Source organism: Pantherophis guttatus, chromosome 17 (assembly GCF_059756535.1).
Source record: "Pantherophis guttatus breed Tessera chromosome 17, ASM5975653v1, whole genome shotgun sequence".
Lineage (NCBI taxonomy): Eukaryota > Metazoa > Chordata > Lepidosauria > Squamata > Colubridae > Pantherophis > Pantherophis guttatus.
In genome coordinates, this window is record NC_142079.1 from 11,877,501 (window position 1) to 11,893,998 (window position 16,498).

Below are 16,498 nucleotides of genomic sequence, written 5' to 3' on the forward strand. Positions count from 1 at the left end.
GATGTCTCCCTCGGTGGGTGGGTGCCCTCGTTTCAATGCTTGGCTGGAAGTTTAACAGCGATAGATTGGCTCTATAATAAGATAGGTTCAGAATTCTTAGCCGACTGTTGAGAGATTAGAAACAGATGCATTATGGTTTTGTTTCACTCACACAAAGTTGTCGCTTAGCTTAAAAGTGGAATCTGCCCCGAATGTCTTGATTTTATACTTCTGCAGAGCAGGGAGAGTAACAGATGCAGGGAGAGTTAAAGGAGGCAATGAAAATGTTCTGCTATTATTACACATAATGTCATCTGCTTCCAAAAATTCTTGGTCCAGATAAAGTCCCTCTCCCCTTATCTATCTATCTATCTATCTATCTATCTATCTATCTATCTATCCATCCATCTATCTGTATATATCTCTATCTTCTGTCTGTCTGTCTGCCTGTCTATCTATCCTATCATCCATCCATCTATCTATGTATCTATGTATGTATCTATCTGTCTGTCTGTCTATCTATCTGTCTATCTACCTACCTACCTACCTACCTACCTACCTATCTACCTACCTACCTACCTATTTATCTATCTATGTTTTAGATAGATAGATTATAATCTATCTATCTATCTATCTATCTATCTATCTATCTATCTATCTATCTATCTTTCTACCTACCTACCTACCTACCTACCTATCTATCTATTCTATCATCTAGCTCTTATCTATATCATTTATCTATCTATCTATCTATCTATCTATCTATCTATCTATCTATCTATCTATCTATCTACCTACCTACCTACCTACCTACCTACCTATCTTAGATAGATAGATTATAATCTATCTATCTATCTATCTATCTATCTATCTATCTATCTATCTATCCTATCATCTATCTCTTATCTATCTATCTATCTATCTATCTATCTATCTATCTATCTATCTATCCATCCATCCATCCATCTTTTTTTCCATAACAAGCTCTTCTTTGTCAGAAGGTTGATTTTGGATGCCAAATCCGTGGAATTCTGCACAGCTGGAGATCCAGCTGAGTCATAAGTATATTAAACATGAAATGAATCGTTAAAAAGCCATAAATATACGCATTTCACATTGCATTTGGGGACAAATAGGGTTACTTGAGCAATGGCTGCTAGTGTTGAACCTCATAATTCTTTAACGTTCGTTTCTTGTCCAAAATATCCAGAGTAATGGTTGGATTCAGTCATTCCTGTTTCCTCCATTAGTTCAGATTAGGTTTCAGGATACCAGCTCCTCCGTCTTACAATTATTATAGGATTTTTTCTTTTTTTCTACATTTTGGCAAATGTCTTTAGCACAGCCTGCTTTGAATGAACCCAGAAGATAAGGAAGGCAAGTACAATGTTGGATATAAAAAGGACTGTGTTTCAAGAGCCAAGGCAATCAAGAAAGACCCCTGCAGAGATGTTCTACAAACAGTTGTTTAAACAGAAAAACAGTCTGCTAGATACTTGTGGGTATTTAAAAAACACTCATCTCTAATTTGTTGGAAGTGAATTAATCGCGATGAATATTAATTCTTCTGATTAGAGACAGCTAGGTCCCTAGGAGTAGACCCCAGAGATGAGGGGTCCTTGATGCTCTCTGAGTTTGATTATTTTCAGCAGATGCTTTATCACCCAACTAGGTAACATCATCAGCACTGATGATGGTATCTAGTTTGGGTAATGAAACATCTGCAAAAAAACAACCAAGTTCAGAGAGCACCAAGAACTGATGGTGTTACCTAGATTGAGTAATGAAACATCTGTAAGAAAACAACCAAGCTTAGAGAGCACCAAGAACTGATGATGTTACCTAGATAGAGTAATGAAACATCTGTAAGAAAACAACCAAGCTCAGAGAGCACCAAGAACTGATGATGCTACCTAGATTGAGTAATAAAACATCTGTAAGAAAACAACCAAGCTCAGAGAGCACCAAGAACTGATGATGCTACCTAGATTGAGTAATGAAACATCTGTAAGAAAACAACCAAGCTCAGAGAGCACCAAGAACTGATGATGCTACCTAGATTGAGTAATAAAACATCTGTAAGAAAACAACCAAGCTTAGGGAGCACCAAGAACTGATGATGTTACCTAGATTGAGTAATAAAACATCTGTAAGAAAACAACCAAGCTCAGAGAGCACCAAGAACTGATGATGTTACCTAGATTGAGTAATGAAACATCTGTAAGAAAACAACCAAGCTCAGAGAGCACCAAGAACTGATGATGCTACCTAGATTGAGTAATAAAACATCTGTAAGAAAACAACCAAGCTCAGAGAGCACCAAGAACTGATGATGCTACCTAGATTGAGTAATGAAACATCTGTAAGAAAACAACCAAGCTCAGAGAGCACCAAGAACTGATGATGCTACCTAGATTGAGTAATAAAACATCTGTAAGAAAACAACCAAGCTCAGAGAGCACCAAGAACTGATGATGCTACCTAGATTGAGTAATGAAACATCTGTAAGAAAACAACCAAGCTCAGAGAGCACCAAGGATAACTTCACCCCTGAGCTACAAATATCTTCCATAATTGAGACTCCAGAGAATAATGTGTGACATGAAGACAGCAAAGGTATGGAGAAGTTCTACCTTTCTTTAATGGTTTTGCAGCCTAGATCTAGTTCCTTTCAACTGCAATTCAACCAGGAAGCGAGCAAGCAGACCAGCAAGCAAATTAAATAACAAATAAGTCCTTCCATCAGGAACGGAGCTTCGAAGGTTTGATGCCAAAAAAATAGTAATAATAATAATTCAATATTGGCACTTTCTTTCTGATATTCTAAGATGCTAAGCATGGGTTAATTACTAGCAAAAAGATAATTAAGAAGATTGAGAAGGAAGGGTTAAAAAAGAAAGATTCTGAAGGAAGCTGAAGAATTGAGAGACGTTATTTTCCAAGCGGGATAATCTGGCTGTTTTGTAAGAGGGCTCTGAATCCCAGAGGTAATAGCGCAATTTTCTGATTAGAATCTGAAAGGAGAGAGGTCTTTTTACATTAGTTCATTTATTTATTTGTCCAATTTATATACGGCCAACATTTCCTCCCTAGGGTGGGGAAAGCATTCCTTTGGTTCTTTGCATTTAGAATAGAATAGAATGGAATTCTTTATTGGCCAAGTGTGATTGGACACACAAGGGAATTTGTCTTTGGTGCAGATGCTCTCGGTGTACATAAAAAGAAAAGATACATTCATCAAGAATCGTAAGGTACAACACTTACTGATAGTTAAGGTTACTAATAAACTATCAAATCGTACTAAGAAACAAATAAAAACAATATAAATAAATAAGCAACATGGTTATAGTAATAAGTGGGAGGAGATGGGTGATAGGAACGATGAGAAGATTAATAGTAATGCAGCCTAATATGAATAGTTTGACAGTGTTGAGGGAATTATTTGTTTAGCAGAGTGATGGCATGGAGGAAAAAAACTGTCCTTGTGTTTAGTTGTTCTGGTGTGCAGTGCTCTATAGCGTCGTTTTGAGGGTAGGAGTTGAAACAGTTTATGTCCAGGATGCGAGGGGTCTGTAGATATTTTCACAGCCCTCTTTTTGACTCGTGCAGTATACAGGTCCTCCATGGAAGGCAGGTTGGTAGCCATAGTTTTTTCTGCAGAAAACATTTCCAGACTGTTGAGATTTAAGGAGGATACTCTGATATTCTGATTGGTTTTTTTCTTCTCTTGTGCCATCCAGTGGATGTTGAGATCTCAATGGAGCTTGGAATGGAAGTTCCTCAATAGAACTCAATGGAGAGAAACCTTCCTAACCATGTTTCTACGATCATCCGATTCCCCCAACTGTTTTCCAAATCCTACATCTGGGGGATTCTCAGCAGGCCCTCTTCTGACCTAGGCTTCCCCAGCAGCACGAAGCCGAGTCCTCGTCCCGATAAACCCCTTTTATTTAATTTACAGTGAATTCCCTCTCCAGCAAAGTCTTTCCTCTTCCAAGATAGTTCACAATTACCGACCTTTATCAGGCTTGGAGAGGTGCCAGGCCCATATCTTTCAGACTCCACACTGTAACAGACAATACTTGGCAAGAATGCAGGAACAGACCTTCACCCAAACGAACTAATTGTCTCCTGCAAACTCCCCTCCCCTTCGCTCCTCTTTATTCCCCATGGGAGAGGCCATTCACCATCCACCTGTAGCTTTACTCCTGAGTTGACCCTTGTTCCCTAGCTGTTCCCTTCTCCTGGCAGCTCTGCGCATGCGCACACTGGGAACAGGATCCAGCTGTTCTTCTGCCCCACTGATGTCCGACTCTGAAGGCAGCTGAAAACTGTCAGACGGCCCTGGCCCCATCTCTGCCTCCGACGCAGAGCCCTCATCAGAGCCTGTTCTGACCTAGGCTCCCTTAAAAAGCAGGAAGCAGAGTCTTGGTCCCAGCAAAATCTCTTTTATTTACACAACTGTGAATTCCTTTCATTCACAGTCAGCAAGTCCTGTCCAAACAGTCTTTCAGAGGAATATTTATCAACACAGACCTTATCTCGCTTGGCAAACTGCCACGTAACTTGTTTCCAAACGCAGTACAAGGCAAAACTTGGCACAGAGTCTCTCAGAGTCATGGAATGAATGAATTGTTTCCTGCAAAAGCCCACTCCCCATTCACTCCCCTTTATTTCCTATGGGAAGGGCCAATTACCTCCAAGGTGTGGCTTTACTCCCAAGTCGACCCTGCTTTCTGAATTGTTCTTGTCTTCTGGCAGCTCTGCCCATGCGCACACTGGGAACAGGCTCCAGCTGCCTCACTGGCAGCTGCCTCACTGAGGCTTCTCTGCCTCACTGCTGTCTAACTCCCTCTCTGCCTCCGACGCAGAGCCCTCATCCGAACTTTCTCCAGCCCCCAGGACAGGTCCATGTTCCTCCCCAACCTCCTCACTGTCTGAGTCTGCCACCAGCTCTGCTGACTGCTGGCGGGCCACAACAGACCCAGCTAAATGTCCTCCATGGCACCTTCTTGCAGAAGATGAAGGTCAGAAGAAGAGGAATCAGAAGGAAGAAGATGAAGGAGTCACGGAACATTTTGTGGGAGACCACAATCCAGGGCTGCGATATTCAGCAGTTAATGGTGGGTTGCTGTTAAAAAAAGTGAAGGTTGTCTTGCAGGAAGCTTCTTCTACGCCCGTGAAGATATCATTCTTCTTCTTCTTGTACCATATCCGTCACCGGACGTTGGCGATCATGTTGGCGATCCTATTTTTATCAACAGCCGCAACGAAAAAGCACTGTTGAGTTTTGTCCTAACCGGTCCCTTAGATTTTGAAGCCATGATGTTCTTCTTCTGCTGGGACCTCGTTTGCCTTCAAACTTTCCTTGGAGGATTAAGTGAAGAATGCCGTATTTTTCCAGGTGTCGCATCACATGTCCAAAATATTCAAACTTTTGCTTTTTTATGGTTTTGATGATTTTCCTTGGCTTTCCCAGGCAGCTTATCACCTCCTCATTTCTGATTTTGTCAACCCAGTTTATATGTCACAGCCGCCTGTAAATCCACATTCCAAATGCTTCTAGTTTCTTCAAGTGGTTTTCTGTCAGAGACCAACTCTCCACTCCGTAGAGCAGGATAGAAAAGATGTAACATCTAACAATCCTTAATTTTCAATTTTAGGCTTATGTCATGACTGCAGAAGACCTTTTTCATTTTGAAGAATGCTGTTTGAGCTTTCTCTATCCTTGTCTTTACTTCCATGGTCGTGTCCCAGTTTTCATGTAAATTAGAACTGAGATATGTGATTCTTTCAACTTTTTCTAGCATTCTTTCTTCCGAATTTATCAGTGGTTCAATATCAGGATGATTAGGAGACTGGAGGGTAAAACATATGAAGAACGGTTGCAGGAACTGGGCATGGCTAGTCTAGTGAAGAGAAGGACCAGGGGAGACAGGATAGCAGTCTTCCAATATTGGAGGGGCTGCCACAGAGAGGAGGGGGTCAAGTTATTATCCAAAGCACCTGAAGGCCAGACAAGGAATAATGGATGGAAATTGAACAAGGAGAGATTCAACCTGGAAATAAGGAGAAATTTTCTGACAGTGAGCACAATCAATTGATGGAAGAGAAGTTGCCTTCAGAAGTTGTGGGAGCTTCGTCACTGGAGGCTTTTAAGAAGAGACTGGGCTGCCATTTGTCAGGAATGGTGTAGGGTCTCCTGCTTGGGTGGTGGGGTTGGATTAGATGACCTACAAAGGCCCCTTCCAACTCTGTTAATCTGTACCAGAAGTCATCATTATTGTCTCTCTTTTTTTTTTCCTTTGAAGGGTAAAAGAAGACCTGACTTACCCCATCCAATGCCGTAGTAGTATAAGAGCTTGTTCTCTTCCGATCCGAAGACTTTGATCACCATACTGTAGAGATGGAACCCTTCCACCAGCATCCAAGCGAAGGTGCTCAAGAAGAAGAAGTGAAGGAGAATCGCCAGGATTTTGCAAGGCACCTGCAAAGAAGGCAAACCAGCCCAATGAATAGGAAAGGCAAGGAGAAGAAGTCTTCCCACCCTTGCCCCAGATGGTCAAAATGGGTTTTTCTTTTTTTCTTCTCTTTTGCTTTCTCTCTCTCTGTTTCTCTCCTCTCTCTCTCTCTCTCTCTCTCTCTCTCTCTCTCTCTCTCTCTCTTTCTTTTTTCTTCTCTCTCTCTTTTTCTCTTCTCTTTTGCTTTCTCTCTCTTTGTTTCTCTCCTGTTCTCTCTCTCTCTCTCTTTCTCCCTTTTTCTTTTTTCTCCTCTCTCTCTTTTTCTCTTCTCTTTTTGCTCTCTTAGTTTTGTGGTTTTCTTTCTTCATTTTCATCCTTTCTTTCTTTTTCCCTTTCTCTTTCCCTGTCTCTCTTTCTTTCTTTTTTCTCTTTCTCTCTTTTGCTTTCTCTTTGTTTCTCTCCCGTTCTCTCTCTGTCTCTCTCTTTCTCCCTTTGTCTCTTTTCTTCTCTCTCTCTTTCTTCTCTTTTTGCTCTCTTCCTTTCATTTTTTTCTTTTTCTTTCCCTCTCTCTCTCTTTCTCTTTTCTTCTCTCTCTCTCTTTCTCTTTCTTCTCGTTTTGCTCTTTCTTTCATTTCTTTCTTTCTTCTCTTTCTTTCTCTTTCCCTCTTTCTTTTTCTGTCTGTCTCTCTCTCTCTCTCTCTCTCTCTCTCACACACACACACACACACACACACACAGACACAGACACACACACACACATACTTACATACACACATGCACACCATCAGAATGGCCGCCCCAAAGGTGCTTTTTCAAAAGGCAACTGGACTTTGTTTCTTTTTTCCTTGAAGATGTTTCACTTCTCATCCAAGAAGCTTCTTCAGTTCTGGCTTATGATTTCAGGCTTCTGACTTCAGTCAGAACTGAAGAAGCCTCTTGGATGAGAAGTGAAACATCTTCAAGGGAAAAAAAAACCGAAGTCCAGTTGCCTTTTGAAAAAGCACCTTCGGGAGAATCATACCTGGGTGGGTTGCGAATTTACATCAGATTGGGGCCCCCCAACCCTGCTGGCCTTTCTCAAGATATTAAGATCCTGACATTGTCATCGAGCCTGGGGCTCTACGACTATGGGTGTAGCCCATTTCATGGTGGATTTGAATGTTCTCAGCTGTTATTTTATGCTATTCGCATTCGGATGGTTAAAAGTTGTTCTTAACCTGTTTTTATTTCATCTTTAATAGTTAGTCGCCGAGAGTCATATCTACCAGACAGACGGCCATGTGAATGGATTAAATTCATAAATATGTAAATTCCCTGGAAAGTAAGCTTCATGGTTATGAAATCAAGAAATGGATTCATTCCGCGGAAAGTAAGATTAAAATTGTATTAAGAGAAGGGAGATTTTAAGAGCTTGCCAAATATCTTGTCCAACAAGATTTGCATCAATAGGACATCATGGAATTTTTAAAGCTCTCAGTTCCGTCTTGTTGGTTGTTGCTTTTTTTTTTTTTTTTTTTTTTTTTTTTTTTTGGAGCCTAAGTGTTGTGGCCTGTCGGCCGCCGGCCCCTCCAGCAGCTGAATCAGAGGAGCAGGAGGAGGCGTGAGAGTCAGGGTCAGCATCAAGGCAACCTGAGAGCTCAGAAGGGGAAGAGGGAATGAAGCTGTCAGAGAGAGAGAGAGACAGAGGAGGAGCCTGGGCTGTCCATCTGTCCTCAGATGGAGAGTCAACAGCCCCCAGGTCTGGAGGTGGCTGATGAGGAAGAGGAGGAGCAGCTGGGTCCAGTGCCTGACGCACGGATGCACAGAAGGCAGAGGAGAGGAGAGCAGTAGAAATCTATGGGCCGGTCCTTGGGACAGAAGAGCCTTTGCTGCTAGCAAAGCCCCATCCTAGCTCTGGGGATAAAAGGCAGATGACAGAGATGAATAGGTGTGGCAGACAACTATTCATCTCCCTGCCGGACAGACTTGTTAGCCTGCGGTGTGTGTGAGAGAGAGAGACTTTTAGCCAGGGCTGCTGGCCCTCCTAATAAAGGGAACATTTATTTAACTACAGAGTGTTTGTCGTGTTTGAGAGCCTGGTCAGAACACTAAGAGGTTGTGTTAAAAGTGATCCACTGGGCCAGTGTTTCTCAACCTTGGCAACTTTAAGATAAGCAGGGCTGGCTGGCAAATTGTGCGAACTGAAATCCACAGATCTTAAAAGTTGCCAAGGTTGAAAAACACTGCACTAGGCAGTGAGAAGAAAAAAATATCTGATCTTGTTTAGGAAATCTGAGGAGTCTGTTTTTCCCAGGGGTGAAATCCAGCAGGTTCTGACAGGTTCTGGAGAACCGGTAGCGGAAATTTTGAGCAATTTGGAGAACCAGCAGTGGAAATTTGGAGTAATTTGGAGAACCGGTAGCGGAAATTTTGAGCAATTTGGAGAACCGGCAGTGGAAATTTGGAGTAATTTGGAGAACCGGTAGCGGAAATTTTGAGCAATTTGGAGAACCGGCAGTGGAAATTTGGAGTAATTTGGAGAACCGGTAGCGGAAATTTTGAGCAATTTGGAGAACCGGCAGTGGAAATTTGGAGTTTGGAGAACAGGCAAATATCACCTCTGGCTGGCCCCAGGAATGGGGAAGGAATGGGGATTTTGCAGTATCCTTCCCCTGCCACGCCCACCAAGCCACACCTGCCAAGCCACACCATGCCCACCAAGCCACATCATAGAACCGGTAGTAAAAAAAAATTTGGATTTCACCACTAGTTTTTCCCCATATGTTGCATCTTTGCAAACTGAATACTGGTTCTGCTCTCTCAAGGAGAACAGTGGATTAACAGAGTTTGAAGGGAGGTCCTTGGAGGTCCTCTAGTCCAACCCCCTGCTCAAGCAGGAAACCCTATACCATTTCAGACAGACGGTTGTCCAATCTCTTCTCAAAAATATCCAGTGTTGGGACAGAGATGATATTCAGCTGGTTCAGACCAGTTCGCCTGAACCGGTATTTAGACAGATTTTTTTGAGGCCGGGCATGCGCAAAAAGCATGCGCGTGAGCAAAGTGCATGCATGTGTGGAAGGCATGTGCATGCACGAACCGGGCACGCATGTGCATGAAACGAGTGTATGCGCGGCAAACCTGTAGTAACATAATGAGAAACCCACCACTGGTGTTGGAGCACCACAACTTCTGGAGGCATGTCATTCTCCTGGTTAATTCTTCTCGCTGTCAGGAGGTGCCTCTGATGAGCTAGAAGGGGTGATCAGAAGAAAACTGATACCACCAGAGAAGAGTGAGAGGTTGAAATTGGCCTTAGGTGGACAGAAAATCAGATTTATGAGCCATGAGAGTAACTCAGAGAAGTTGGATAGAGAATCGGCCACAATTGATGCCATTTCCCTCCATCTCACTTTTTTGCCCTTCATCCTGGTCTTAACATCTCATCTCCTTCTTTCCCATCAACTGGAATCCAGACACGGAGGGATTTTTCTTCTTGTTAAAGAAAGTCACCCAATCTTCTTCTTTTTTGTTTATCATTTTTCCCCCCCAATCTTCTGTAGGTCAGCATCTCTGCTACCACCTGTCACAGATGCACTTCCTTCTCTTCGGTGGAAGAACTGAAGTCAGCTTTTGACACAATGCTCCAAGCTAGACAAACATTGTCAGGTTGCTTAGCAACCAGGTGACTCAGCTTACCTAGGGAACATTCGCTGAAGTGTCACCTAGTTGCCTTGCGGAGATGAGAATGCTGCTTCTACTCTTCTCCATGACTGGATCCTTGGTGCATTAGAGAGAAGTTTCAAGGGAACTCCACTCCCTCACCTTCTTCCTTGTTGTCTAGACATATTTTTTTAAAATTTTCTCTTAAGTTCCTCCAGACTTCATGGACATATCCAGATGGATGTTTTTGACATTCTCTCATCCTCAGGATTTTTTATTTTTTTTTTACTTCTCTGTCTAACCTACACTGCTGGGATTTTTTGATGACATTTTGGGAGATCAATCAAGGTTAACAAACTCCTACCACCTGCTCCAGGCATCCTGGGGAGCTATAGTCTATCTGTGATCGAGATGATGTTATTTGATCAACCAGCTTCCAGATAGGGACAATGAGATGGTCCTTCTGAGGACTGTTCACATCAGTCCTAAATCAAGAGATAATTGATCTAAACTGTCTATCTATAGCCGTGATGGTGAACCTATGGCACATGTGCCACAGGTGGCATGCAGTGCCCTCTCTCTGGGCATGCCAGCCATCACCCAGCCCAGCTCCACCACGCATGTGCACACACCTCCTGCCGGCCAGCTGGTCTTCGGGTCTCTGCTTTGCATGCACAGGTTCCACCCTCCACAGGTGCCTCTCCATGGCAGAAATGCAGGAGAAAGCTAGGGCATGCTGGTGGGAGAAAGGTAGCACATGCTGGGGGGGAGAAACTGAGATTGAGGAAGGCACAAGAGGCAGAAATGCAGGAGAAAGGTAGCGTGCACTGTGGGGAGAAACTGAGGAAATCAGGGAAGGCATGGGAGGCAAAAATGCAGGAGAAAGTTAGCGCACGCTGGGGGAACAAACTGAGGAGATCGGGGAAGGTACGGGTGGCAGAAATGCAGGAGAACCAACTTGGAAGCCAAAATGGGTGGGGCACATGCACCAGGGGCGCATGCACGGGGAACGTGCACTCATGCATGGGGGGCGCTTGCATTGCATTTTAGAGATTGGGACACGGGCGTGTGGATTTGCATGCAGGGGTGAGCGTGCAATGGGCACTCTGCACCAAAAAGGTTAACCATCACTGATCTATAGGAATAAGATTCCAGCAGTATGGATTTCTCATGTAGACTTGGGTATTGTTGTGGTCCGCCAGCAGCCTGAGGAGCTGGCAGCGGAGTCGGACAGCGATGAGGCTGAGGAAGAACATGGGCCAATCCTGGAGGCTGGGGAAGGCCCGGATGAGGGCTCTGCGTCATAGGCAGAGATGGGGCCAGGGCCATCGGGGAGTGATGTGTAGACTCCGGAGCCTCCAGAGGCTGACAGTAGAGAGGCAGAGGAACAGGAGGAGCCTGTTTCTAATGCACGCATGAGAAGAGCTGCCAGAAGGCAAGAGCAGCTAAAGCAGAGAGGACGACTCAGGAGTAGGGCCAAGAGATCATTGGCCCCTCCCATAAGGCTTAAAACAGACCAGTAATGGTGTTTGGGCTTTGCTGGAAAACAACGTTGGTAGCTTCGTCTTCTTCTTCGTCTACGTCTTGTATTTATTTTTGTATCTGTGACTTCTGAACTTTTGCCAAGAAAGGCCTTTGGCAATTTGCCTAATTGGACCAAGGTTTGCGATAGGACTGTCTGGTCTGGCTCTGCAACCCAACAAAACAGACAGAGACTTCAGAGGATAATCAGAACTGCAGAAAAAACCATGGCTACCAACCTGCCTTCCATGGAGGACCTGTATCCTGCACGAGTCAAAAAGAGGGCTGTGAAAATATCTGCAGACCCCTCGCCTCCTGGACATAAACTGTTTCAACTCCTACCCTCAAAACGACGCTATAGAGCACTGCACACCAGAACAACTAGACACAAGGACAGTTTTTCCCCGAATGCCATCACTCTGCTCAACAAATAATTCCCTCAACACTGTCAAACTATTTTTTTTAAAAAAAATTGATTTATATGCCGCCCTTCTCCGGAGACTCAGGGCGGCTTACAGTGCGTTAAGCAATAGCCTTCATACTTTTGTATATTTTATACAAAGTCAGCTTATTGCCCCCACAAACTGGGTCCTCAATTTACCTACTTAGAAAGGATGGAAGGCTGAGTCAACCTTGAGCCTGGCAAGATTCAAACTTACTTTAATTGCAGACAGCTGGTGTTAAATTACAGTGCTTAGTCTGCAGAGCTATCCAGGCTCCTATTCACTAAGTCTGCACTACTATTAATCTTCTCATCGTTCCTATCACCCAACTCCTCCCACTTATGACTGCATGACTGTAACTTTATTGCTTGTATCTTTATGATTGATATTGATATTGTTTCCTAGTATGATTTGATTGCTTATTTGTACCCTATGACTGTCGTTAAGTGTTGTATCTTATGATTCTTGACGAATATATTTTATTTTTTCTTTATGTACACTGAGAGCATATGCACCAAGACAAATTCCTTGTGTGTCCAATCACATTTGGCCAATAAAGAATTGAATTCTATTCTATTCTATTCTATTCTATTCTATTCTATTCTATTCTATTCTATTCTATTCTATTCTATTCTATCCTATCCTATCCTATCCTATCCCATCCCATCCCATCCCATCCCATCCCATCCCATTCCATTCCATTCTAATTCTAATTCTAATTCTAATTCTAATTCTATTCTATCCTTCCAGCTCATTCTATTCTATTCTATTCTATTCTATTCTATTCTATTCTATTCTATTCTATTCTATTCTATTCTATTCTATTCTATTCTATTCTATTCTATTCTATTCCATTCCATTCCATTCCATTCCATTCCATTCCATTCTATGTGATACTGTATAGGGTTTCTTGCTTGAGCGGAGGGTTGGACTACAAGACCTCCAGGGTCTTTTCAACTCTGTTATTTATTCTATACACGTCCCCATTGTGAAAGAAACATGGATTACTAAATCGCTGAATACAACCCATTTATTTCTAACTCGCTTTTTTCCCCCTTAACCGGCAAAATGCACAACAGCAACCCATAATAATCATAACAATTTCAGAGCACCGCAGGGGGAAAAAAATGGCAGCCTCCGTAGGCCGTCCTCTCAAACTGACGAATAGAGAAAATTTTCGCTGCTGTTATTACTTTGATTTTTTTTTCCCCCCCCTAGGACCGGTGGAAAAAAAGGAAGAACCTTCGAAACTGTCAACTCTGCTCCAATAAACTTGAACCAGATAGAATGTTGTTATGTTGAATGAATGAAATCGGTTTTCTGTTTTGTAAACGGGAGTTTCAGCCTGTTTGATCAACGTTCACACATATGTGAGGGAAAAACCCCAGGTCACGTTATCAGTTAAAAAAGAAAAATATCACAAATACAATTTCTTCCTCACATTTCATTGTCTCTTTGCTGTGCTGTTTTTTCCCTCCCAGGGAAAGAAAAAAAAGGGAGTCCACATTTGACCAAATGCCAGGAGAATTTCCGATGAAACCACAAGATTATCATTACGGTTATTAATAGTATTAATTATCGAGTTAAACAGCGACCGCTGCGGTGTGATTCATCCCTGCCTTTATTATAAAGGGAAAACACAAACATTTGTCACAGTTAGCATGTACCGACAACTGTCGAACAAATGCGAAACGAATAACCTCCTTATTTAAATGCCACTGGCATTATATGCCTGTCACCACGGCAGCCGCCATTTAATAACACAGTGACAAATGGTCTAAAAATAAAGAGGGCTCCACTTCGAAAGGCCGGGGCCTGCCTTTCAAAAGAGTAAGGAGGGCAGAATTGGGCGATAAAGTGCATTGTCACACAGGAATGTTCTGTTTAGGCAAAATTGAGTGGAAGAGATAAATATTTGGATAGGCTTTGAGACATTTCTCAGCTGAGCTGTGTCCTGTTCTTCTGTGAAAAGTGAAAAGAAGGACTAAGGGTGACATGATAGCAGTGATGGGTTTCTACAGGTTCGGGCGAAACTGTAGCGGCGGCAGCAGGAGGATTCGCCCATCATCAGAACCTGTAGCAGTGGGAGGCTCCGCCCACCTGCCCAGACATGCGCAGAAGCACCACGTGTGAGCGAAGCGAGTGCAAGCACATGCTCACGGTTCCAAACCAGTAGCGAAGGTAAGTGAAACCCACTACTGCATGATAGCAGTCTTCCAATATCTGAGGGGCTGCCAAAAAGAGGAGGGGCTCAACCTATTCTCCAGAGCACCTGAAGGCAGGACAAGAAGCAACGGGTGGAAACTAATCAAGGAGAGACGCAACCTAGAACTAAGGAGGAATTTCCTGACAGCGAGGACAATTAGCTGGTGGAATGTCTTGCCTCCAGAAGTTGTGAATGCTCTAACACCTGAGGTTTTTAAGAAGAGATTGGACAACCATTTGTCTGAAGTGGTAGAGGGCAGGGGTGTCAAACTCAATTTCATTGAGGGCCGCGTCGGAGATGAGGTTGACCTTGGGGGGCCAGGCAGGCGTGGCTGACTGGGTGGGTGGGTATTCTGCCCCAGCTATGGACCCCAAAGAACGCAGCACACACAAAGTCCGTTCAAACCTTAGTTTACTAAATAAACCAGTTTTTTACAACAACGGCTGTTAATTAACTGCATTAACAGCCGCCAAGAATTCAAAGAATAATACTGAAAGCTTACTGTGGTTGGCAGAATGCCCAGAAGCAATTTGCAGGAAGCTGATAAGCAAGACAAGACACGAAGGTATGTGAACGGAGTTGTTTCCTGCAAATTGCTTCAGTCGGCGTTCCTCCTTAAATAGGCTAAGGGAGTGGCCAATTAGCCCCAAGCCTTACTCTCGAGGAGACCTCCTCCTGAGGAGCCACTCCTGCCTTTTGGCAGCTCTACATGCCCGTGCATCGAGAAGAGGCTCCTCCTCTTCGTCCTCTTCACTCATGGGAGTTTCTGGAGGTTCTGAAGGCCCTGGCTGAATCCCCGCCTCTGGCACCACATCTTCTCCAGCCTCCTCATTGTCTGACTCGAGTGCCAGCTACACAGGCTGCTGGCGCAGCACCACGCCAGCCTCCTCGCTGTCCGAATCAGCTACTAGCTGCACCGGCTGCTGACGGGCCACAACACTGTGGCCAAATTGATGCCACTCCCCAAACTGCTCTTCACACTGGGTAGACTGAGCCGAAGTGACTCGGTTCGGCCCCTTACATTTTTCAGGACGGCCCTGCAGGCTGAATCCGACCACATCATGGGCCGCATCCAGCCTGTGGGCCTTGTGTTTGACATCCCTGGTATAGGTTCTCCTGTTCGAGCAGGGGGTTGATCTAGAAGACCTCCAAGGTCTCTTCCAACTCTGTTATTCTATGTTCTATAATTAGCTGGATAAATTAACATAAATTGTGATAAATTGTGGGTGCTCTTAAAAACTGGAGGTTTTTAAGAAGATACCAGACAGCCACTTGTCTGGAATGGTATAGGGCAGTGATGGCTAAACTTTTTGCCATTGTGTGCCAAAAGTGGGGGGAGCTCGGGGGGCGGGGGTCGCATGTGTGTGCGTCCACACCCATAATATCTTTCTTGGAGCCTGGGGAGGATGAAAATGGCCTCTCCTCCCCCCCTCCCCCCCGGAGGCCCTCTGGAGGCCGGAAACAACCCGTTTCTCAATTCCAGTGAGACCAGAAGGCCTGTTTTTCGCCCTCCCCAGGCTCCAGAGGCTTTCTAGAAGCCTGAGGAGGGCAAAAATGGCCTCCCCCCGCCCCGGAGGCCGGAAACAACCTGTTTCCCGACTTCTGGTGGGCCCAAAAATTAGCTGGCTGGTGCGCACATGCGTGCTGGAGCTGAGCTAGGGCAATGCTCGCTTGCCCACCGATATGGCTCTGCGTGCCACCTGTGGCACGGGTGCCATAGGTTTGCCATCACAGGTATAGGGTGTCCTGTTGAGCAGGGGGTTAGACTAGAGTACCTTCAAGGTCCTTCCAATATTCTGTTATTCTCTGCCATTGATGCCCAAGTCAGAAGAATATCCATTTCACTCACCGTCCCAGGGTCAAACTGGAAGCTGATAAGGAGCAAGATCTGAGCCACCAAGACTGCAAAGGAAAGATTGGCGTGGATGTGATAACGCTGGTTGCGGATGGTACTGACAGAGCTGGGGGGGGAAAAGAGGCACATCTATTAGCGCTCTGAAAATTTAAATATTGGGTTGGGGAGTTCTGGGAGTACTTTGAAAATTAAAATACCATATTTTTTGGAGTATAAAACACACCTACCTTTTTTGGTGAGGAAACAAAGAAAAAGAAATCTCCCTCTGCCTCTGCCTCTGCCTCTGCCTCTGCCTCTGAGCAATTTTGCCTCTTTGCAGCAAACAGCGAACAGCCTGCTTTACTTTCAGTTTCGTTTTCAGCATAGCTTGATTAACACAAGGGGGAAAAAA

At 44.1% G+C, this 16,498-nt stretch overlaps 1 protein-coding gene across 2 annotated transcripts in view; it reads right to left on the reverse strand.

The window, feature by feature from the left end:
* ADGRD1 (adhesion G protein-coupled receptor D1) overlaps positions 1 to 16,498 on the reverse strand; it is a 208,681-nt gene that overhangs the window by 48,272 nt on the left and 143,911 nt on the right. For both annotated transcript variants that reach the window (XM_087880177.1, XM_087880176.1), the window contains 2 exons: positions 16,102 to 16,213; positions 6,313 to 6,466 (listed from right to left, as the gene is read on the reverse strand). In XM_087880177.1, the coding sequence (XP_087736303.1) occupies positions 6,313 to 6,466; positions 16,102 to 16,213 (266 nt within the window). The remainder of the gene's footprint in view (positions 1 to 6,312; positions 6,467 to 16,101; positions 16,214 to 16,498) is intronic.